The sequence below is a fragment of the Sminthopsis crassicaudata genome, chromosome 1 (genome assembly GCF_048593235.1).
Source record: "Sminthopsis crassicaudata isolate SCR6 chromosome 1, ASM4859323v1, whole genome shotgun sequence".
NCBI lineage: Eukaryota > Metazoa > Chordata > Mammalia > Dasyuromorphia > Dasyuridae > Sminthopsis > Sminthopsis crassicaudata.
The window spans coordinates 737771252-737794120 of NC_133617.1; the positions used below are offsets into that span (position 1 = coordinate 737771252).

Below are 22869 nucleotides of genomic sequence, written 5' to 3' on the forward strand. Positions count from 1 at the left end.
GCAGCCCCAGCGCTTTCCTAAAACCCCCAAGGTGACCAGCAGGTCTGGGGGCTAAAGGTCATTGACTGGGGTCTAAAGGGTACTAAGGGCACTGAAAGGCTTCTGCACATGCTGGTAGCAGGGCCGGGACATGGCAGGATGCCAGGGGAAGAGTGATGGTCCAGCTGCAGGGGGCCTTCAAGGCCAGGGGTGGCGGAGGGAGAGGGGGGTTTCAAGGCCAGAATCAGGAAACCTTCAAGGCTGGGAGAGGAGGGGGGCCAGTGCTCACAGCAGTCTGGTGTCTTGGTTGACCCGTGCCTCTTGGCAAACCAAGGCCAGCATGAAAAACTTCAAAAACAGAACAGTGACTTTCCTGGCAGGGCAGTACCCTGGGGGCCAGGCTGGTCCCCAGGAGAGAGGAATGCCGAGCAGAGGGGGTCAGAGGGCACCACCCACCGGCTCTGTGGCACAGATGGCATCGGCCCCCTGGGGAGTGCTTTGCCCTGGACATGACCAAGGGCACGGACTGGGGGGGTCACGGGTCTCCCCACAGGCCCAAAGTGCTAGGAATCCCAGCTACAGCTCTTTGGTTCCTGGCTGCCGAGCAGGGGCCTAATAAGCAGCTGGCCAGTGAAGCTGCCCTCCTGGAGATTCCCTTTCCAAGGAGGACACAAAACAGCTCTTATACCAGCGGTCACAAGAGCACATCAAAGCCAACGGCAGGTGAACTTGACCCCAAGAAGGGCACAGCCCGGGCAAAGGCCTGGACACCTGAGATCTTGAGTTTCCCACGAAGAGGAGCAGAATAAAGACACCAGGACCCATCTGGACAAATGTGGGGGAAGGTTAAAAAGTATAAGTGGAACTGAATCCAAGTGCTCCCCTGGCTGGAAGGGGGCCAGAAGGTCTCTGGTGGAGCATGGAAGTTGCCGGCTGGACGCTCCCTCCCCACCTGAGTGACCTCATCCCTGAACCAGACCACTTGCAGCCCTCACTCCCAATCTGCCCCTCCTCTTCCCCTCTTTACTGCACCCTCTTCTTCCTCTCAGATTCTACCACAATGCCTCTGGAAGCACAAAAGCCCTTCCCTCTGCCCAGGGGCCCCTGAAGTTCTGCTGGGGGGGGAAGGGGGGGACAGCACGGCCAGGCCATCTCTCCTGCTCAAACTCCAGCCATACCAACTTCCCTTCTTTGAATGGGAGCTCTCCTCGGTTCCTGGGACAAAAGTCAAACATTCCCTGCCAGCCCTGAGAATGAAGGCTAAGTCACCCAGACCCCCCCCCAGGTATACAGCACTGTCTGTCTCCTCCTGCAGGGCAGGGCCTGGTTCACTTGTGTCCGTCCCCAATGCCGGGCACACAGTAGGCCCACAATATCGGCTGGCCGACCACTCTTTGGAAAGCCTTGTTTCCGGCTCTGATTTCCACCCAAAGGCCGGCCATTCCTTGCCCAAGACCATACATCCAGAATCCATTTGGGCCAATAGAAATGCAGAGGCCCGAGAGATTTGGGACCATTTAAGGAAAGCTACAGTCCCCCCCAGAAGACCAGCCTGGAGGCCGTACCCCTGGCCCCTGGCCCAGCCAGAAGATGAGCGCCATTCATGCCCTGCCCGGTCCGAGGCCCCAAACTTGCTGAGGCAAAACCGGCTCCTTCCTTCCTGTGGCGGCCCCCGGGCCCTGCCCTCCCTCTGCCACCCTGGGGGCTCAGCCCTTCCCCAGCTGCTTTCCCGGAGTCCCCGCGAGGGGACTTACTCATCCTGAGGCTGTGACTCGGGGCGCCGGCCTCTGCGTCAGGGTGACGCAGGCTCCCAAAGCCTCTAATTCTGCAGCGATGGCACAGGAGGCTCCTCTGGCCTTCACTGAGTCAGCCCCAGATAACGCAATCTGCATCTAGAATGAGAGGCGGGATCCCAGGAGACATAATTCCACCAAGTCCCCAGAGTTAGGTCAGTGCTGAAGGGGGGGTTCTCCCCTCCGCCAAACCCCCCCCAGGTCCAAAACGGTCATTGTCATCACTGCTTTTGTGTGTGTGTGTAAAAAAAGAAGCCCTGTGAACAGAGGGACTGGGGAAGAACACCGAGTCCCGAGGGGTCGCCATTCCTTGTAACCTACAAACCTGGGGCGAGCCTAGGGTATCCCTCCTCCGGGCCTCAGTTCCCCAGAGGTCAGATGGGGGCAGGGGTTTCTCTCCCAGCTCCGGTTCTAAAGCCCCCTCAGCCCAGCAGAGAAGGTCCTGCCCTCGGAGGCCTCACACAGACTCCAAGACTTCTCCCCCTCATCCCCCCGCTCGGTGTCCATTCCAGCCCCTCTCTCGCCCTTGGCCCACAGGCCAACAACCTGCTCGGTCTGGAGCCCAACTGGAGCCTCTCCATGTGTCTGTGCTCCGGCCTGGGCCTGCTCACTGACACCTCCCAGAACCCCCTGCTTCCTCCGACCCGGGCCGGGCCCCTTGCCCTCAAAGCCTCTGTGGAGTCGCACCATTTGTGACCTGGGACCCCTGCTTTCTACATGGCCCTGGTCCAAACCTAAGGCACCGCCACAGTCTCCCATCCACAGCCACCCCCCTCATCCGGATCGCATCCTGCCAATGGACCCATTAGGCTGGTGACTGCTCAGCTCCCTCGGGAAACCCAATTGACTTGTAGGTCAAGGCATGGCCTCCCTGACAACAGGATCATCTTCTAGAATCTTACAGGAAGTTTCCCTTCTTCCTTTCTTTCCAATCAAGAACTCCATAGAATTGTAAATGGTTTTCCCCTAATCTAATCAAGTCCTTCACATAACAATATCATTCACATAACAATAGGTCCTGAATAAAAGCTCAAGCTCAAGGGCTCCCGATAAGCAATTAGACAAATAGAAGCCCTTCCTTAGCATTTACAATCCTTTCCAAGCACTGTCCCAAATGACCTTTCTAGCAGGATCCGCCCTGGCTCTAGGGATGCCCCTGCCAGGAGAGCCAGTCCTTATCTCATCTCCCACCTCCAGGCCTTTGCAGGGCAGGTAGCCCCTCTCGGACTGGCCTTTCTCTCCTTCAAGACTCAGCTCAGGGGCCACCTTCAGGAGACCTTTCCTGATCGCTCGTTCACTATAAACACCTAGCCCGAGAATGCTCAGGGCCAGGCCGGTCCCAGGGCGCCCTTCCCGCTCTTCTCCCACAGTATTTGGGCTGTAGGGATTTGGGGCAACATACAGCCCCGGGAAGATACAATGTTATTAAAAAGTAACGAAGCCCCGGCTCCCGGGAGGGGGGCTCGGGGTGAGCCCAGTGACCCGCGGCTGCCCGGGGTCAGAGGGAGCGCCCTCCCCCCCACGTGGCCACAGGCTCCGAACCTGCAGGACCGGCCCAAGCCCCCTCCGCGCCGGGTGCAGGGCGCCAGCCTGGCCCCGGCGCTTCGGACTCTCCCTTTCTCGGCAAGAGCGAGGGCTGGAATGAATGGCTTCCGAGATAGGCTCTGTAATCTCCCCATCTCTCCCCCTGCAGGGGCCGGGGCTCACCGCAAACCTCCCTCCTCCCCCCGCTGGGGTCCCCCAGAACGCTTCGGGGCACGGACAGCGCCCCCTTGCGGGATCAACGTCTCCTCGCTCGTGGAGGGAGAGAAGCCGGTCCTGGGTCCCTCCCCGGCGCCCACAAGGAGGAAGCCGGGCTTGGCGAGCTGCGGGTCAGCTGGGGAGGGGAGGTCCGGACCGGACAAACAAGCCCATTGTCTCCCCCCTCCCGGGAGGAGGGTTCCGAAAACGCGCGGCTGGTAAACAAACAGCCGCCGCGGAGCCCGGGGAGTCCCAGCCTCTCTGCTCGCGTTCTCCCGAGAAACTCCCCTCTTCCACCTGCACACGCTCACAGGCACCGCTCTGAGCTCTGTCATTGACTTGTTCCCAGCTTGTCAGTTTCACGGCCCTGTGTCCCGGGGGACAAAAGGCAAAGGAAAGCGAGGCTGTTAAAACTTGGGGCGATAAGGGCCGGCGCCAGCTTGGCCACGGGCGGCCCTCTCCCCTCTCCGGGCCGTGCCAACCCCCGGCCGTGGGGGCACGGTCAGGAGCCCAGGTGAGGAGGAAGTGGCCCTCCGGCTGCGGGCGAGTTCGCCGCCCCCCCACTGGCCTGGACCACCTGGGAGACGCACACCTCCACGGCCCAGGCAAGCCGCGGGGAGGTCCCGGTCAGGAAGGGTGCTGCAAGCCGCCTTCCGCGGGTGCGCCCGGCCCTCCTCCGCCCGCACGGTCACTATCCACACCGTCAATAGCCCACCATCATCATCGCCCCCAGCATCCCCATGGCCCTCATCACTACGGTCCTCCTCCTCCTCATCCCCACTGCCATCCTCCTCCTCCTCACAGCCCCTTAGGCCCCGGGCCCCCTCGGCCAGGTTCGGACACTTCCAGCCCAAGGCCGGCAGCGCTGCCCCTCCACTCCCCGCCCCACGGCGGCGCTGCCACTTCCCGGCGCTCCCTCCACCCCAGCAAACATTGGACACCTAGTGTGTACACTCATGGGAAGCGCGGGGACCCGGCTCTCTGCTGGGACGGGGACGCCGAAGGGGCCAAGAGGGGCCGGGGCCCGGGGCCGGCGCTGGGGCACAGGCTCGAGGGCCGGACAGGGTCGGTTGGGCCGGAGCCCGAGGCGCCCCCCGCCCCCACCCCGCTCCCGGCGGGCCTGGCGGCGGCCCCTGCGCCGCGCCGGCTGCGGAGGCCCGTCTCACCGTGTGCGAGTGCAGGCTCTGGCTCGCTTCGATCCCCGCGCTCAGAGGCGCCGTGTCGTCCAGCAGCACCTTGCCGGCAGGCGGCTTCTCCATGAACGCCATCGCCGCCTGCCCTCCTCCTCTTCCTCCTCCTCCTCCTCCTCCTCTTCTCTCCTCCTCCTCCTCCTCCTCTTCCACGGCGGGCCGGCGGCTGCCAGAGCCTCCGCCCGCCCCGGCCCGCCCCGAGCCCGGCTCGGCCCAGCTCAGCCCGGCCCGGCCCCACGCCGCCCGCCGGGCCCTAGCGCCGCCCGCTTGCACTGGCCGACCCGCCCCCGGGAGGGGGAGAAAGGAAGGGAGGGAAGAAAGAAGAGAGGCCCCGCCCCCTGCCCGGAGAAGGGAGAAAGGAGCCCCGCCCCTGCCAGAAGAGGGGAGAAGGAAACCCCGCCCCCTGTCGGGGGGGTGGGAAGGAAGAAGTCCCTCCTCCTTCCAAAAGAGGGGCGAAAGAAGGCCCCTCTCTCTGCACCGGGAGGGGGAGACCCCGCCCCCTTTCTGGAGAGGGAGGGAAGGAGTGAGGCCCCGCCCCTCATGAAGGGAAGGGGGAAAGTCCCGTCCCCACTCCCTACTAACCCCACACACATACACCCCACTCCACGCCCCGCACGTCATCGCCATCCCGGACAGACAGTGCTGGGTCCAGCCTCTACCCTCGGGCAGGGGCTCCTCCCCTCAGTCCCGCAGGGACAGCTGTGGACACAGCGCCCGAGGGAGGGGTGGGGGGGGTGTTGAGGGAAAAGGAGGAGGAAGCCCCCCAGAAGCCAGAAATGGGGAGGAGGGGGCTGTGGGGACAGCGCCCCGGGGAGCAGGTAGCCAAGGCCCCTGCCGATGGGGCAGCCTCCCAGGGTAAAAAGCGCCTCAGCGACCCCACGTGTGCATGCTTGGACACTGAATCCCTGGGTTCCACCGGGGCTCCTGGTCCCCCAGCTCTCCGGGGGATCCCTAGCAGACCTGCAAGGCCTTTTGCACTAGGTCCCTGTCCAGGACGGGTTCACGCGCCATTGAAGGGCCAGAAACAATTCACCTTTTCTTATTCCCACCTCGACTGGCTCCAGCTACATCAGGAAAGCACATTCATGCCGTCTTTTGTTCAGCTGGTGTCTTTTTCTTTCCCTAAGGTGGGCTTTTGTTCATTTTACAGATAAGGAAACTGAGGCACACAAGTTCCTCGGGATTGGCTTTCTCCTGCCTCAGAAATGAAAACCCTTTCCTGAATTGCAAAGTTCCTCTCCTTTGTTTACAAATACTTTTTAACTTCCTATCACTTTCAGGATCTCTAATTGTATTGTAGGGGTTTCTTCTACATAAGTGACTATCACTCCGCCATCTACAAGCATCTATGAAGCACCGCCGGCATGCTGACTCCGTCTATGATTTCACAAGTTAATAAACTGAACTCCACCTGGGGAGGAACCTCTGGGATTGGCCATAACCTGCTGGGTTTGCCCCAAGTCTGTCTAGCTCAGACCTTCCACCAGTGGGAGCCAGGGCCTCAACGGCATGGCCTCCAAGAAGCTGGTCCTTTCATGCCTCGGTGTTGGAACTAAAGGGCAGAATCACATTGCCAAAAGGGCGGAATCCCCCCCACTCCCACCCAAGCCTAAACCAGATTTCCTTCCCCCTCAGAAGCCTCAGAGGCTTTTTTCTTCACTTTGCACACTTCTGAGCTTATTAAGAATATGTTTTAACAAGACTGGGGCACTTAATATCTGAAGCAAGAAATGATAAAATGTAAATTTAAAGCCCTGGACAAAAAGAAAACCAAAGGGGGTGAAAGAAAGAGATTTCAAGTACTTTGATTTTTCTGATATAAAATCAATACATAATTCCTGATGGAGCAATGGATCAACACAGAGTTACAGCCAACTCTTCAAAAGTTGCTATAATATAATTGATATCTTATAATTTAGTTGTAATTTTCTTTGGGATTAAATTGGTCTCTGAATCATAGTTTAAAATTATAAAAGAAAAAAACAACGAATAGCTACTGAAAATGAAAAACCGACTATCACCTAAAAGTTACCAGAGTGTATCTTGATTACTTTTGTTTCTTCTAGAATGAATTTTAAGTTAGATAAGAAAAGCAATGATAGCTTCAGTGAGGCCTTTCCCCTGGCCCCGAAACCCAAATTGACTACTCATAAAAAGGAATGCATGAGAGTTCACCAAGATGGAAATGGTTCTAATAGAGTATAAAAAAAAAAAATCTCTTAACCAATTTTCCAGGACATTAGGCTGAAATTGCATCAGATGAGCATTCTTTTACATGGAGATCAAAAAAGAAACCCGGATTACTGAGTCCAGTAATTTGGTCTGAGAGGCGTCATTCCTTTTGTACTAACTCATGACTGGGACCACGGAGAGTCACAGTAACCACTCGATCTCCTAAGCGTTTTCAGAGCCAGACACTTCACCTTTCTTTCTTCCTCTGCTACATATAACACCTCCAGAAGAGCTTATCCTGAAGTCCCAACTGCTCAGTCTTTTAAGGCGATTGGGTTTTTACTCTAGCAAAGATATGGGAGGGTTGGGAAAATGATTCTGGGTAAAACTGATAACTCGCCACTAGCAGAACAAGACAGACTGGACTCTTCTGCTCTACAAGTTTTATTTCTATAAATTTGATTCAGAGAGCCAAAAAAGCAGAAGCATCTGGGAAGCTACAGGTTGGAGCGTTCCTGTTGAGAAGCTTGGTTTGCAAATAACAGAAATCAAAGCCACAGCAATAACCAATGCTTCTCCCCCAGGCCCACACAATTTTTCATGTTCGCAATAATCCTGTCAGTTACTCTGCATAGTAAATCAACAGGAACCAAAAGCAAACTTGGGGATGATTAGTCACGGCTGGCACTAATTAATAAATGTCATTCATCTACATTTCCCCTCATGCTCTCTCTATTTGTAGGAGGGTTTAAGGTTGGCATCCGTTTGGTTTCTGAGAGTTGTAAGAAGAGAAGTTCTGGTCTAGAACAGTAAGGCTGGGTATTAGGGCACAGCAAGAACAATGCCTGTGATCATGCATTTCTGATCCCCTGCAGTAATCCTCCTCTTCCTTCTCCCTTTCCTTTAAGTCCCAGAGGAGATTTAAATTTAAAAACACTCCAATTCCAAAAGAAATTCAGAGGCTTTTTTAGCAAAACCAAAGTTTAATCTCCTTTGCACTGGAAATGCTTTGGTTGTTTCAGCCTACTCAGGTTGGCCAAGGAAGAAATCGGAGAAATGCCCTTGCTGGCAGCATCTGTCCGCTGCTGCCATCTTGTGCTGAGCCACCCACCGTCCTTCCTGCTACTGAGATCTTGGTTTTCATTCCTCTCCAGCCTGATTACGGACCTCATCTGATCCATCTTTAGTCCTTGGAGCCTTTGGGCCTAGAACCCAGCTGAGCCACAGGGCCCACAACTCTTTGCAGCCCTCTCCCACAGTTGGCACCTACCCCCCTTCTCACTTCCACCTGTTTTGGAGGCAGCAGATCGAAGATCACACACACACACACACACACACACACACACACACACACACACACGACCATTAGAAGACTCTTCATCTCACTAATAAGAATCTGGCTGAGCTGGCTGAGGCTACATTAACTAAGAGACCTAAGTGTAACAAAGTAACAAAGACTCATTAGAGACCAATGCAGGGAGGGTGGTTTATAACTTTAAATACCCAGGAATTTCATGTTCTCTTTTTACTGAGAGTGGATAGGGAGACGTCCTGGTTATATGGTTTTATCAGGAATAGACTCTGACTCAGTTATGGAATTGATACCAATAGTTCTTAAAAAGAGCTTTAAAAAACAGGAAAAGTTTACTCTGACTCCTAGTTACCATGGAAACTAGCTAAGAATGTGGATGGTTTAGTCTCCAAACATTGCCACCACTATTGGCAAAACAAATCAAAATTCACGTGATACTCATGGTCACCCTTGTATACGAAGAATAAATCTTTTCAACAAAATCTTGGAAATCATTTATTCTAGTTAAAATAATCAAACTCTATGGTTTCGTTTCAGGAATATTGTTTTCATCTCTGCAGATCCTGGCCCACCCCCTCATCCCGCAGGACTCTTTCCTACTGACAGACATCTCAGGGTCCGTCCAAATGATGCTTTCCTGCAGGTCTTACTGTATGTGGCAATAATTACACATTCCTTCCTTTGAAGATGACACTTATGTACCCCTTCCTCGCCTTCTGGAACCAATCATCATTTACGTTGCAGCTTCCTTGTAAGCCCACTTCCCACCTTTGCAGTGCTTACTGGGTCATCCCCAAGCTTCAATCTTCAGAGATTATGGGCTTCCAAGCCCCCAAACCAATGACAACACTGGGAGGGTGTGGCTCCATGGGCCTAGAAGTTAAGATCAGGGTTTAGATCTCACCTGAGATCTGGCTTCATGATTCTCAGCAAGCCCCTCATCATCTACAAACCTGTTTCCTTCTCTGTAAAACGTGAATGATAATATCAAATGCCTTTCAGGATGGTGGGAATTAGCAAATGAATTTTTGTAAAAAGAGTTTTGCAAAACTTGAAGCAAGGATACCTTAGAAAAATGGAACTTTTGGAGACACATACTTTCCTCTTTGGTGGTCATTGGTTCATGTCCAGCATGTAAAATGGACAACGAGGGCTTAGTGTTTGCAATTGGCTGGTACCCAGCCGCCGCCGCAGCTTGGGTCGCTTCAGAAGTAGCAGTGACCTTCCACCAAGTCTTCCCCATTTTCCAGGGCAGGGGACTGCAGCAATCCCCTTAACTTCAGTTATAAGGAGTGAACAATACACTCCAAAAAAAGAGGAAGCTCACACATCTATGAATACATTTGCTAAAATCCTGGAGAATCAATTGTTTCAGACAACCAACATTGTAGATCAGCAGCTGACCCTGAGATTCAAAAACTTGACCAGATGAAGATGAATTGGAACACCTCAAAGAAAAGGGACTTGAAGCACTAAAGAAAGCACAACAGCAGAAACAAGAATAGCTTTCAAAAGGACATGATGAATACAGAGAAATTCCTTGTCAAAGAGTTTTTTCAGGTCAAGGAAAGTTAAAAAGCAGTTTGCCATTTCTAAAGAGATTCCATATTTAGATGTAAAATACTAGATAAACATTTGACAATATTGCCCCCAAAATATTGAGACTAAATTCCTGAAGCTAAGTGTGGAAAAAGCACCTTTTCTGTGTGCAAGACTGAATATCAAAGTTATTCCCATGTTAGCCATGATGAAAGATGAAAAAACGCCTTATGTAATAGGTTTTACTGACCACAGAAACTTTAGAATAGAAACTCGGTTGTTCTGATATTATTAATTACAGTGGAAATCTGCTGGAGCCATTGTTTAGAAGCCAAAAGAAATTTGAAATCAGCTTCACAAAATTGGAAAAGAAAACCATCCAAGGTAAAAATATGTTTCTGACTCTGATGAGTAAAGCTCTGCTATAAATCTTTGTAAACCATCTTTTGTTCCTGGGTACTCCAAATCTATGAATATTTTTCTAAGCCTTATTTACTTTCAGTACATTTGAATATGATGCTCATTTTCTGAATCATAGAAGACTTCTCAAATACATTCAATTTGGATGTCATTTTTAAGTTAAAGAAAATATCTGAACTCTTTTGAATTAATAGTACAAAGTGACTGGATTCTCATTATTTTTAGGATTAGGATTTATTTTCAAATTAGGAAATATTCCAAATTTTCTGTCATCTTCAACTAAATGTGTTTATATGTTTATACCATTCAATTAGATTTCAAAACAGCATTAAAGGGAACTATTCCAGAAGTAGTTTGTAAACAGCATTCTTTCCTTTGTAAAACCATATTCATGGCACTGACTAGAGTCATCACTTTGCAGTTATAAAAGGGTCTCTCACTTCTGGGATGTTCCTGATCAGCTCTCTAAAAAACTGCCTGTTCACCAACCCTGAACGCTAAAGCTGAATTTGACTGATGACAAGTCAGCCATTCCACATTGAAAACATTGCCTTATTCAAAAAATTAATTTTACTATTCTAGCTTCCTTTTGAATTTTTTGAGACTAATTAAAAAAAAAAAAGTATTAAGTTATTTAGTGATCAGCAAATTGGAAAAAAAAAATTGGCAAGAGCATGCTAGCATCCGAGGGGCAGTGAAGGGAGTCCCCCATGGGAAATGAAACTCTCAAGAGAGCTTCCTTCATTCCTTTGATCCCTGAACTAAACTGGGAGGGCCATAGTTGCAGTGAAGGTTATACCCCAAGCAGCCCTGCAATGTAAGATAGACTTCAAAGCCCACTAGGACATCCAGCCTCAACTATTTGATAGATGAAAAAAAGAGAAAATTATGGTGTTTCACCGCAGGTCACATAGTATGTCAAAGAGGTAGATTTGAAACTAGATCTTTTGATTTTAAATTCGGTGCCCTTTCTACTGCCTCTCAAAAAATACCTTAGGTCAGTTCTTAACATCATTAGTTAGGACTATTATTTGAACTCAGCAAGAGAAATTAAAAAATAAAAAAGATTAAAAAAAAAAGTGGAACTTAAAAAAAAATTTCTGTTGTTACCTTTAAAAACAAAACTCCAGATGGTCATTTAATCTAAAATACATTGATGTGGATAAGTCTATGAATTCAATCTAATTGTTTCCAGAGCTAAATCATATTTAAAAATTTTTAAAAGCTGATAAAACGGAAGAAACCACAATTACACTAACTAGTCTTCAGATGAAATACTTGTGTGCAACAGCATGATGAAAAGAGACACAAAAGAGGTAGAAATAGAAATATGCAAATTGGTTTCTTCCTTTCTTCAAGCATGAAATACTTGCTTTTACCAATAAATAGATGAAATAACACTCCATCCTTTTCCCCATAATTTTCTCAAGTTGCACTTTAATTTTTATATTACTACATTTCCAATTCTGTCGCTTTGACATATGGTTCAAGAACCAGGGATATCTGGGATCCTCACTTTAACCATACCTTCCATCACAGTTTTTCTTTTTTCTATGACACAACATGATACTTCAATAAAAGCAATGCACATCTTCAGCTTTTTCACTTCAGCAGCCGCTAACACCATTTCTCCAACATATAATGGGGCTGGGAAGTTAATCTCCTGAGAAATAAACACACAGCCTGGACCAGGCATCTTGGTCCCCAGAAGGGCAGAAATGAGTCCATTGATCAAAACTCCATGAACAATGGTCCTTTCAAACTTTGTCTGCTTTGCAAAGTCTTCATTTAAGTGCAAAGGGTTGATGTCCCCTGTTAATTCAGAAAACATAACCACGTCCTTCTGGGTAAAAGTCTTAGTGAACTCAGCCCGGTCTCCAACTTTTACATTCAAATATCGAAAGTGCCACCCAGTTGAGTCACAACTGCCCGTCCTTTTGTTCAGCATGGGCAGGACTTGAAGAACCCTGGGTCCTATTGTGCTCAGTAAAATTCGGTGACTGGAAATTACAGTGAACATTTTCCCAAATGTACAAACCAGAACTGCAGGTCCTTCTGTCTACAAAGGCTGCACACACTGCTGGTAAAAAATAATTGTTTCTAGATCATTTTCAGTAAATTCCAATTCAGTTTCTATTCTTCCAATATGAATTCTCTACTATTACCAGATAATGCAAGAAGAAATGGAGACACCTAGAAGGAAAAAGAAAAAAAAAAAAAAAACAATCTAACACTGCAAGAAAATAATGTTGATAAGTGTGGAAATACGTATAGAAAAACTGTACTTGTTTAACATATATTGGATCACTTGCTGTCTAGAGGAGTGGGTGGAGGAAGGGAAAGAAAAAAACTTGGAACATAAAGCTTTACAAGAATGGATAAAGAAAATTATCTATGGATATGATAAATAAAAAGCTTTTTAAAAAGAAAAGAATGCTGAAACACAAGCAATCAGGACAGCTGGCCAAAGAGATTCTTTTTTTCCCCCTTATTTGAATCAAGGCCAGGCCAGGCTATAATGTAGCAGAAAGAGTGTTAATAGTAGCAGTAGTGGTGGTGATGGTACTAATAGTAATAATGACAATAATAATGACTTTGCAATTATCTCATTTGATCTTCAGGATAACCTTGGAAAAGTAGGTGCTGCATTTTATACACATTTCACAAATGAGAAAACTGAGGCAAACAGTTGTAGAGGGCTGAAACTCTGTATGATCGATTTAAACAAGGTGTTAACACAGTGGAACTGATAAGACAATGGTTCTCTAGTGTAGCATGGTGATTAATAATTCTCTAGTTCAGTATGATTAAATTAATCTTACAACAAATAATGGTTCCCTAGTGACATAATGATTGGCTTATACTCAGTATGATGAATGGATTTAATTGTGATAGAATATTTAAGAGACCAGAGTCAGACCTAGAGGGGGACTGGAACAGACAAGGGGAAGACAAGAGGACTGGAGGCTGGAGCACAAGCTCCCAGACTCAGGGAGACTTCAAGATAGAGATCGTGGTAGTCTTCCTGCCTCCCCCACAGAAACCAAGACACATTCCAGAGGACCTCCAGAAAGCTGGCCGGGGCCCCGGGCAAGGAAACTAGACTATGAAGGAGACAGTAAAGATTTCTGGACTTTATCTCTGGCTATTCTTGTGGTGATTTCTCTGCTGAGACGAGGCTAGTCCAGAGACCTCCAGAAAACTAACCAGAACATTACAAACAGTATTTCAATGATTGTCCAGGGTCACCTAGTTAATATTTATCTGTGGCAAGATTTGAACTCATGAACAAGTATGACTCTAAATCCCCACCATGCAGTACTGCTGACAGTGCTCTTCCCGCCTTTCAGAGCAGATACACTACCTCCTGAGGAAGCCCAATCAACCCCAGGACTGAGGCAGCTGCTGGTGGGGGGAGGGCTGCCTCAAGCCCCCTCCCAGCCCCCCTATTTGGCAACTAGGGCCAGTCCAAACATGTCAGCCCCCCTCCCCCATTCTCTCTTAGCTCTAGAATCCAGTATAAACCCTCTGTCGTTCAAAGTCCTTTCTCATCCAGCCCCAACTTTCCCAGGCTTCCATCTTACTCCCCAACACGTAACTCTTCCTCTAATGACCCATCCCATGAACAAGAGCCTCCATTTTCTTGGCTCCAGACATTTTCTCGGGCTGACCCCTTGCCTGGAAGGCTCTTTCTCCTTTATCTTTGCTGACTCAACTCCTTGGCTTCCTTTAAGTCCTGCTAAAATCCCACTTAGACTGTTCAATCCCATTCTTCTCTTAATGACCCCATTTCTTGGGCTCTTTCTTGGCAGAGACTTTGGAGTGGTTTGCCATTTCCTTCTCCAGTCCATTTGACAGATGAGGAAACTGAAGCAAATGGAGAAAGGACATGCCCAGGGTCACCCAGTTAGTAGGTGTCTTGGGCCGGACTTGAGTCTTCTTGATCCCAAGCCCATTGCTCTATCCACCTGCCACCCAACTGCCCATCTTCTACAAGAAGCCTTTCCCAATTCTATTATTTTCCTTCTATGTATTATCATTTCCTTTTTATCCTTTGTATAGCTTATATGAACATATATCCTGGCACATAGTAGGCATTAATAAATGCTTTACCGACTTGACTGGATGCTTCTATTATTAAGTTTCATTACTCTTTCCCCCAATGACATCAAGCCTCAATCTGCATCTCTACAATTCCTAGCCTCTGCTTTGAGTTTGGCCCCCCTCCTCTTCTATATGTGGACAGTCTGCAGGGCCCCCCGAGTCTTCCTGAAGACTCAGTTTCGCTTCTTCCAGCTACTTCTGTAAGAATGGCAATCCTCTCCCCAGCCGGGTCACCCTGCCCTGGATGCTTTCTAGCTATCTCCATCCCTCACAAAACATGGCATCAGAAGCTTCCAGATGTGGGCTGACCAGGGCCAAAGACAGCTGGCCACTCGCTTTCTAGAAGAGCAGAGGACTTTGCTGGGCGGTCAAATCCCACTTCTGACCATGGGGAGCTTGTCTTTACAGAGGTATAACCTTGTTATAATATTCTCAGACCTTTTTGGAGTCTGGTTTTGTCAACAACCTGAGGCAAGGGCTACATGTACAGCAAAGAACTTCAATGAAAATTGACTCTGGACTTAGATGTGAGATATTATTATTAAACAATAACAAGCAAAGTTTTAGACAAACCCGTTTATTTAGATTTAAAAAATCCCTAAACAAAAATAAAATTTAAATCTACCACCCAATCCTCACCACCTTTTCCTCCCTCAGCGCCCTGCCCTCCCCTGGCTCCAGGCCCCCCAAACAGCCCCAACACCCCAAAGCCCATCTGTACCTGCATAACTCTGAAGGCACATATCTTGTTCTGATAGGACCCCAGCAGGGTTAAGGAGCTCCACAGCTTCACGAGGCCGCTGCAGAAAAGGCAGATTGTGTCAGAATGATACAAAGATGGACGTCTGCTCTGTCTGTCCCAGCAAATACTTCTGCCAAAACCTCTCTTGATTTTAAGTGCTCTATTTAGTGCTCAATAAGTGCTCAACACAAAGGCAAACACACATGTCTACATATAAATAAAGAAAAGTTTAACTTCAACTAGTTTCATGTTTATGTTTAGTCATTTCTAAGCTTATAGAACCTGTAGGAACGATGCCAAATTCAAGCGTCACTAGTTTTTCCCTATTAGAACACATGCTCTCTTAGAGAGAAATGAAAAACCATCCCTCAGACGTCCTCTTTCTCCCTGTGGGACTAGCCCTTGTTGTCCATATAAAGCTTTTCATGCTACGGTAAGCAAGCTGAGGGCAGGGGCTGTCTCTGGCCCTTCCAGTAACCCCGGCGCTTATCATGATGCCTAGAATAGGGCCTTGATGTCCTGAAAAGTACATCACGAGGGGAAAGAGTTCACCCTGTTTCCCCACCAGTCACTCCATTTTCTAAGACAGTCTACATGTTTTTAAAAGGTCACAGGGTTAATACCTGCTACAGACTCTCAGGATTGCTTTTAAGGTCTTCTCTTCAAACGTCAACACATCAAAGGGTAAGGCAGCACCAACCTACATGTAGAAATAATGTTATTAAACAATAATCCCTATTAGGAAAACTTCACATTTTGTCAACCACCGGGAACATTCTATTAATAGCGAAAGAATACTAGATTCCAAGTTAACAATTAACTAAAAATTGTGAATAAGCAATATTTGCTGGGATAAGAATATCCAGCTATTACTCTTACCTTACAACATTCCATGAAGAGATACAGGGATAAATAAAGGACATTTCAGTACCAAATATCAGTATTAAAAAAACAAAAACAATCTTCGATCTGTTAAAATTGGAAGGCTCACATACCTCTCCAAACAAGTCCCTTAGGGCCAAAACAATCAGCTGTTTGAACTGGGCGTCAGTTAATCTAAATCCATGTTCTTGGAACTCACTATAAAGAAAAGCAGGCAATTAAAAATTCCTCTTCTTCACCTTCAGCTCTTTAAAGAACAAATGAAACGAGTACTTAGAAAAATGAACTTACAGTTGAACTTTCATGTAATGGTATTCAGAAGGATTTTTGTACACGATTCTTTCAAATGCAATAGGCGAAGACAACTTGTTTTTACTTAAGTGTTTCATAGTATGGCTTAAACCTAGAAAAAGAGACCCAAAGTATTAATTTCTTTTGAATCATTCTTTTCAAATATTCACACTGAATGCTCATTTTTGTGGCCCCACAGTCCTTTCCATGGGTCCACGTGGTCGTGGCCACTGCTTTACATGGACAGGTTGCAGGCCACCTGGGGCATTAAACAAGGCTGGGTCTGGGAGAGCGGACACAAGGGCAGACAGAACCTGACAGAGCAGGGGTCATGCGGCAGACTGGCTTGGACTGGCACAGAGAGAAGGGACCATAAAGCACAAGCTTTCAATGAAGAACATGGTCAAGAAGCACCATCAGGCTCCAAAACTGGACCAAGGGCAGGACCCCCTGTCCTGGGAGGCTCAGAACTTTCCCGAGCCCAGCCCACGAGGTTGTTTCCTGGAATGGACGTTGTTACAAGTGCTTTAGTCTTATTGAGGTTCAAAAAGAGACCCCAAAAGATTGGGAGGACAGATCCGGGTCACGAGGTGTCTCAACAGAATTTACAGGTGGGCTTATATCCAAAGAAATACTAAAGAGGGGAAAGGGACCTGCATGTGCCAAAATGTTTGTGGCAGCTCTTTTTGTTGTAGCTAGAAACTGGAAGATGAATGGATGTCCATCAATTGGAGAATGGCTGAATAAATTATGGTACATGAATGTTATGGAATATTATTGCTCTGTAAGAAATGAGCAGCAGGATGATTTCAGAAAGGCCTGGAGAGACTGACATGAAGTGATGCTGAGTGAAGGGAGCAGAACCAGGACGTCATTATACAACAACAGTACCATATGAGGATGTATTCTGATGGAAGTGGATGTCTTCAACAATGAGAAGATCTAAGCTCCAATTGATGGACAGAATCAGCTACACCCAGAGAAGGAACACTGGGAAATGAGTGTAAACTGTGAGCATTTTTTTGTTTCTCTTCCCAGATTATTTTTAGCTTCCGAATCCAATTCTTCCTTTGCAACAACAACAACAACACAATTCGGTTCTGCACATATATATTGTACCTAGGATATACTATAAGATATTTAATACGTATGGGAATGCCCGCCATCTAGGGGAGGGGGTGGAGGGAGGAGGGGAAAATTCAGAACAGAAGGGAATACAAGGGACAATGTTGTAAAAAATTACCTATGCATATGTACTGTCAAAAAAAAGTTTAAAAAAAAGAGGAATTTGCAGGCTTGAATCCATCTCCAAGTCAAGGGGCAAAGTTTGTTTTCACCGAAGTGGCAATGGAAGCAGGCTAAGTTCTAACGGGATCTAGCCAAGAACCGGGAGCAAGAAGATCAGTTTGTAGGAAAAGAAGGACTGGTTCTTCCGGGCGCTGAGCGGCCCATTTTCCGGCCCAGAGGAAGAACGGGGAGTGGTCTGGTGCGCACCTCGCCATTCACCTCGGAAAGCCCGCGCTCAGCCTCAATCTGGCAGCCAGCGAGGTTGTGGGGTTCCGGTAGCATCCCCAAGGCCAGCAGCCCTCTAAGGTGGGGCCTCAGTTACTCTGCATTTCTCCTAGAAGCTGCCCCTCCCCCAGCAGGGAAGGAAGCGGCAGGAAGCTAAGAAGGTAAAGCACAGGGTGGGAAGGCTTAAAAGCCGCCCGCTCCCATTCCTTTTAAGTAAAACATTTAACGTATTTAAAAAGCATTTAACTTCAGGGGGAATGTTGTAATTTCTAAAAAGGAACCACACTCAGAGGCCGGAAGGGGTTCCAGAGCAGGGAGGGGCAAGTCGCCTTGGCATTCGTCCCTCCCACGGGCGGCGATGGAAGCGCCCGCGGCAGAGGGCCCGGGGTGCGGGGGCCAGAGAGAAAGCAGGTCCCAGCTCGGATTCAAGTCCGTCACACGTCCACTCGTTCCACACGCAAACATGAAGCGCTGACTGTGTACCAAGCCCTAGGGCTCGCCCTCCGAGGGCAGCCGGCCCAGGTCGGGCCTCGGTTCCTCCCCGGGAGAAGCCCGCGCCAGGGAAGCGCTTCTAACACCTCGGAACGCCCCGGACACGTATACGGCCCCGGCCCGCGCTTCCTCACTCGCACAAAGAGCACAAACCTACGAACACAGAGTCCCGCGACTCGAAAAAAGGGAGGGGAGAACCACCCGGGATGCAAAAGAAACCAAGGAACCCAGAGAGTCCCGGCCCAGGTAGAACTTCGGAGCCACTGCGCCTGCGCGCTAGGCGATGTGCGCACACGCGCGCAAAAGACGCGCCTGCGCTAGAAAGCGTGCGCGCGTGAGCAGAATGACGCGCCTGCGCACTGCGATACGTGCGCGTGCGTGAGAAGCAGCGCTTGTACGCTGGAGAACGGAGCATTCTCTTCCGGTTCTCCCTCGCGTAAGGCACTGTGCGCGTAGTGACCACCCGTGCCCAACGCAGGCTGTCCTCACGTTTGGCCCCTCTTCCCAGAGGACGGAAGATCTCAGTTAAAAAAAAAAAAAACCCGCTACGACCCTTTCTTGTTATTCCCCTCCTTCTGACGGACGCTTCTGCTACTGAGGCGTGACCCAGAGTTCCCCCCGAAACTCACGGTTCACGGTCTTTCGGCCACGCCGCTCACGCTCTCCCAGAAACCAGCGCTCCTTCCGGAAACACGCTGCGGAGGCAGGATGTGACGTCACTACGCACCGGCATCTGCCTCCTGTCCTTCCGGCTGAGTTATCGAGAGCGTTAGCTGAGCTTGAGATACAGCACCGCCACCAGGGGGCGCCTTCCCCGGGACCTGGGGACACGGAAAGGGCTGAACTCTGGCACCTCAGCCCTCTCGTGCCTCAGTTTCCCCATCTGTTAAAGAGGAATAGGCAGGGTGCTGGGGGCGTGTGTGCGGCCTCTACCTAACTTCCCTCTGGAAACCTCAATTTCTTCATCAGCAAAATGGGCCTAGATCCGAGTGCCGAGCCCTTTGTACCCCGGTAACGTTCAGATAGCCGCCCCTCCCCACGAGGGCTTCGGGCCTGTCCCTCTTTTAACCCTGTCCCTGACCCACGGTCAGACTGGAAACACCTCCGGGGCAGAGACTTTTACGCGGCAGTCAGCGCTTCGCTCAGGTCAGGCACACAGTTGGTGCCTAATAAATGCTGCTTCACCTCAGAATGCCCCACCCCCCTCCGCCCTACCAGGAGGAGGACCAAAATAACGTCACTTACGTTAAAGTTGAGTGACCGCCCCCTGATTGGCTGCTCAGATCGATCAGAGCTGCTGGGAGCGCTCTGCCACAGGTCGGGACACCGTTAGTCCCCACGACCTTTGGGGCAGCTTCCTTAACTTCTCCAGCCTATCAGACTGGGTAACATAACAAGGGAAATAAAAAGTGATGGGGGGGGACCGGAAGTGTTAGGTGTCTGAGGCCTAATTTGGACTCGGCTCTTCCTGAGCTGCCCCCTCCACAAGTAGTTTAAAGTGTCTGAAAAAGGAGACTGTACAATGCCAACTTTTGTAGGGAGAAAAAGTAGTCGAGTTAAAGGATCTGCCTTTCTCTTCAAACGTATTGCCTCTCTGTCCTAAGGGAGACAAAACTCCTTCTTTGTTGCCACTCAGCATCCTCTCCACGACGGCATATGCTAGGTGGCTTTAAGTAAATGGAAGTGGTTTTCTGGATTTGGGGAAGAAAGGGTAATTTAGTGGATTCACAAGGAATGGGAGCCCCATCTGGGGCAAGGAATCTGGAGCTGAAAGTGTCGCGGAGATTCCTGGCCGCTCTTTGGGGCTTTGGCACGGCCCGTGGCCCTTCTCCGATCTGCAAAATGGGGACAACGGTTGTTTTTAAGTACGCGTTGTTGTGAGGATTGTGACTGTGCCTGTGATGTGGCAGACTTAACTACCAACAGAGAGAAGATAAGGGGAAGTCGTCCTTTGAGCCTCAGTTCTAAACTGGCAGCTTCCTAGTATAAGCAGGTACGAAAGTCTGGCAGGTTTCACGGCCCAGGTCTGTGCTTTGGCTGGTCGCTAGGCCGCGGGCCGGATGGAGCTGGGAGTTCTCGTCTGTAGCCACTAATCAGAAGGATGTCATGCACATCTCCCAGGACAGAGTTGTGTCCCTCTCGGTCACACACCCTTTGGCCTGTCCTGTTGTGACATCGTTTTGTTTTTTCCTTTTCATGATTTCCTACCTTGGATGATTTTTTAAACCGGATTTTACCTGCATAAAAATGTTGAGTTGAAGAGCACAAGGAGCATATTTTCTTATTATGATCCTTGCTCATTTTGGAGGAAAATAAAAAATAAAACCCGCCTTCCCAACAGGAAAGGAAACCGGGAGCTCTGTGAGGGCAGGGATGTTCAAGGAGAACAAAGCAGTGTCTATTGGGATTTCACCATGCACAGTTTTTTTGTTTTGTTTTTATGGAAAATTCAATTGGATTGAATCGGCTACACCCAGAGAAGGAACACTGGGAAATGAGTGTCAACTGTGAGCATTGGTTTTTCTTCCCAGGTTATTTTTACCTTCCGAATCCAATTCTTCCTTTGCAACAACAACAACAAAATTCGGTTCTGCACATAGATATTGTACCTAGGATATACTACAAGATATTTAACATGTATGGGAATGCCCGCCATCTAGGGGAGGAAAGGAGGAGAAAATTCGGAACAGAAGGGAGTACAAGGGATAATGTAAAAAATTACCTATGCATATGTACTGTCAAAAATGTTATAATTGTAAAATTAATTTTAAAATTTTTAAATGTTTTTATGGAAAATTTTAAATCTAGGAGCATCAAATATGTGCTGTGAACATTTCTCATTAGCTTGAGGCTGAAAAGCTTGTTAATGGGGAAGTCTGGGCCCTAGACAGGAGGAGGAGGAAGTCCAGAAAAGTCTCATTCCACCAGCTATGACCCAATGCCACAAGCACTTTTGGTCTTATCCTTCCACTAACTCTTCCTTCTCTTGCTTTAATAATAAGAGTATGTACGATCACACAGGATTGTAGAGCTTTCGTATCCCCAAAAGGATCTCTTGTCTCAATGACCCAGTGTCTTTTGGTACCCCCCGATGCTTAGGGCAGTTACTGGAACACAGTAGGTGCTTCATGAATGCTTCTTGACTGGTTCTCTGGGAGTAAACCACAGCTAGACGCTGGGGAAAACCCTCTCTGCCCTCCTGAAGGAAGGGAGTGGTGCTGGAGAGAGATGCCACAGTACATAAATAAGAATGACATATAGTCATATCGAGAAAGTGAGAGCACTAGTGTAGGAGGAAGTGGCAGGAGAGCAGGAGATGGTGCCTGAGTGGGCTTTCAAGGGGAGCCAGAGATGCTCCGAGTGGAGGGGAAGGGAGAGGAAGGGGGTTCCAGACTTGGACGCATGGCAGCCTCCTTTCATTTCAGCTGAAGTCTCAGCATCATGACGGTTGCTCCAGCCTTAGTAGTCAAGGCTTCCTCAGCACCATCAGGTGGAGAATGCAATGAACTCCTTGCAAAGCCTCCTTTATTGAGGGCTCAGAATTTCTAGTCAGCTCCTCATTTACCAACAGGTGCTCTGCTTGGGTCGCCCCCCACTAACATCATGCTCCTCCTTCCTCCTCTGGCTACCTCCCTTCCTGCTTTTCATTAGATTGAAAGCTCCTTGAGGACAGGGACTATCTTTTTCTTATTTGCATTTCCAGCAAGTAGCAAATGCATGCACATAGTAGGAGCTTAAGGAAATGTTTGCCAACAGTTGGTAGTTTGACAAAAATAAAGCTGAAGTGAAGCTTGATAGTGGAACTAGAATTCACGGCCAGGTCAACCATCTGTCTTCTATGGGCTAGAAAGTGAAGACCCAAAGTTTGGTGATATGTCTGGAGTTGGGGCCCCAGTTACAATTAGGGTCCTCTTAAATTAAAACAACTTAGATTCGTAGGTTTAGAGCTGGAAGAGATGTCTACAAGTCCATTTCTCTTTTTCATAAATATCTGAGTCTCCAAAAGGCTCTGTGACTTACCCAAGTTCAAACAGGTGCCAACAAAGGCAGGATTTGAACCCATATCCTCTTATATCAAAAACCTTTCTCTTGCCCAGCATCACCTTTTGGGGTAGTTGGGGTAGGGAGACTGAATCTCCCTAACTTGATCAAGTCAGAAGCAGAGATGGGCTCTATCTCATTGCTGATCGTCACAGCAGCTTCGTAATGCTCTAGTTCCAAGTAGGTAGCTTCTCTCTTATGTAGGTTGTCTGGGAGCTATATTCCCTCCACACTCTTCCCAGGGAGGACTCCATAGCTCAGAAGTCCATAGCTCAAGCAATCCACCCTCTTAGTAGCAGGATTACAAGTATGGGCCACCCCACCACCACTTAAAAAAAAAAAATCACAGTAGGAAGGGATGCTAGAGGTCCTCTTATCTAAAGTCCTCATGTATCAGATGAGGAAACCAGTTTCAAGTGGTTAAGTAGTCACTGACTCTAAATCTTTAAAAACTTCAACCTCAAAACTGTTATTATCCTATCCTTAAATTTAATCTTAATTCAAGTAACCCTCCAAAAGATTCCGATAAAAAACCAGAAGCCTGACATCATTCCTGAAGTCATGTCTTTCCCGTCCACAAGAGGGTAATGTTTCCCAGTTTTTGCTTACTTAAGCTCTGGCAGTGCAGGCCATCCATGAGTGAAAACAGAAAATAAATTA

The 22869-nt window shown here is 48.6% G+C and overlaps 3 protein-coding genes and 1 pseudogene across 10 annotated transcripts in view; 1 reads left to right on the forward strand and 3 right to left on the reverse strand.

Moving 5' to 3' along the window:
* The window catches only part of PXK (PX domain containing serine/threonine kinase like), a 50227-nt gene extending 45321 nt beyond the window's left edge, over positions 1–4906 (reverse strand). The window contains exon 1 of one of the 2 annotated variants that reach the window (XM_074284254.1): positions 4679–4906. In XM_074284254.1, the coding sequence (XP_074140355.1) occupies positions 4679–4780 (102 nt within the window). In that variant the 5' untranslated portion in view covers positions 4781–4906. The remainder of the gene's footprint in view (positions 1–4678) is intronic. The other variant, XM_074284253.1, reaches the window with a different exon arrangement.
* Positions 4907–5478: 572 nt separating this feature from the next.
* On the forward strand, positions 5479–10153 carry LOC141551460 (thioredoxin domain-containing protein 9 pseudogene; annotated as a pseudogene).
* Positions 10154–11565: 1412 nt separating this feature from the next.
* HTD2 (hydroxyacyl-thioester dehydratase type 2) lies at positions 11566–12165 on the reverse strand. The gene has a single exon (XM_074284265.1). It carries the CDS (start codon positions 12163–12165, stop codon positions 11632–11634), a length of 534 nt encoding a protein of 177 aa, XP_074140366.1. The 3' UTR covers positions 11566–11631.
* On the reverse strand, positions 11566–18863 carry RPP14 (ribonuclease P/MRP subunit p14). Of its 7 annotated transcripts, none has more exons than XM_074284259.1 (6): positions 18798–18863; positions 16165–16276; positions 15987–16071; positions 15615–15691; positions 14971–15049; positions 11566–12338 (listed from the first exon to the last, which is right to left on the reverse strand). In XM_074284259.1, exons 2-6 carry the CDS (start codon positions 16260–16262, stop codon positions 12279–12281), a joined length of 399 nt encoding a protein of 132 aa, XP_074140360.1. In that variant the 5' UTR covers positions 16263–16276; positions 18798–18863; the 3' UTR covers positions 11566–12278. The 7 variants fall into 7 exon arrangements, with proteins under 7 accessions (XP_074140360.1, XP_074140358.1, XP_074140362.1 ...); XM_074284257.1 differs by lacking the exon at positions 18798–18863 and adding an exon at positions 18322–18702; XM_074284261.1 differs by lacking the exon at positions 18798–18863 and adding an exon at positions 17408–18482.
* Between the last annotated feature and the right edge of the window lie 4006 nt (positions 18864–22869).

Coding starts and splice junctions, on each gene's coding strand:
- HTD2 (XM_074284265.1), bottom strand. CDS start 12,165: ATGTTCACTGTAATTTCCAGTCACCGAATTTTACTGAGCACAATAGGA.
- RPP14 (XM_074284257.1), bottom strand. CDS start 18,583: ATGCTCCGTTCTCCAGCGTACAAGCGCTGCTTCTCACGCACGCGCACG. Junction 16,277..18,321: donor GCGGGACTCTGTGTTCGTAG/GTTTGTGCTCTT, acceptor CTCTTTTTCTAG/GTTTAAGCCATACTATGAAA. Junction 12,339..14,970: donor GTGCCTTCAGAGTTATGCAG/GTACAGATGGGC, acceptor TTTTCCTTCTAG/GTGTCTCCATTTCTTCTTGC.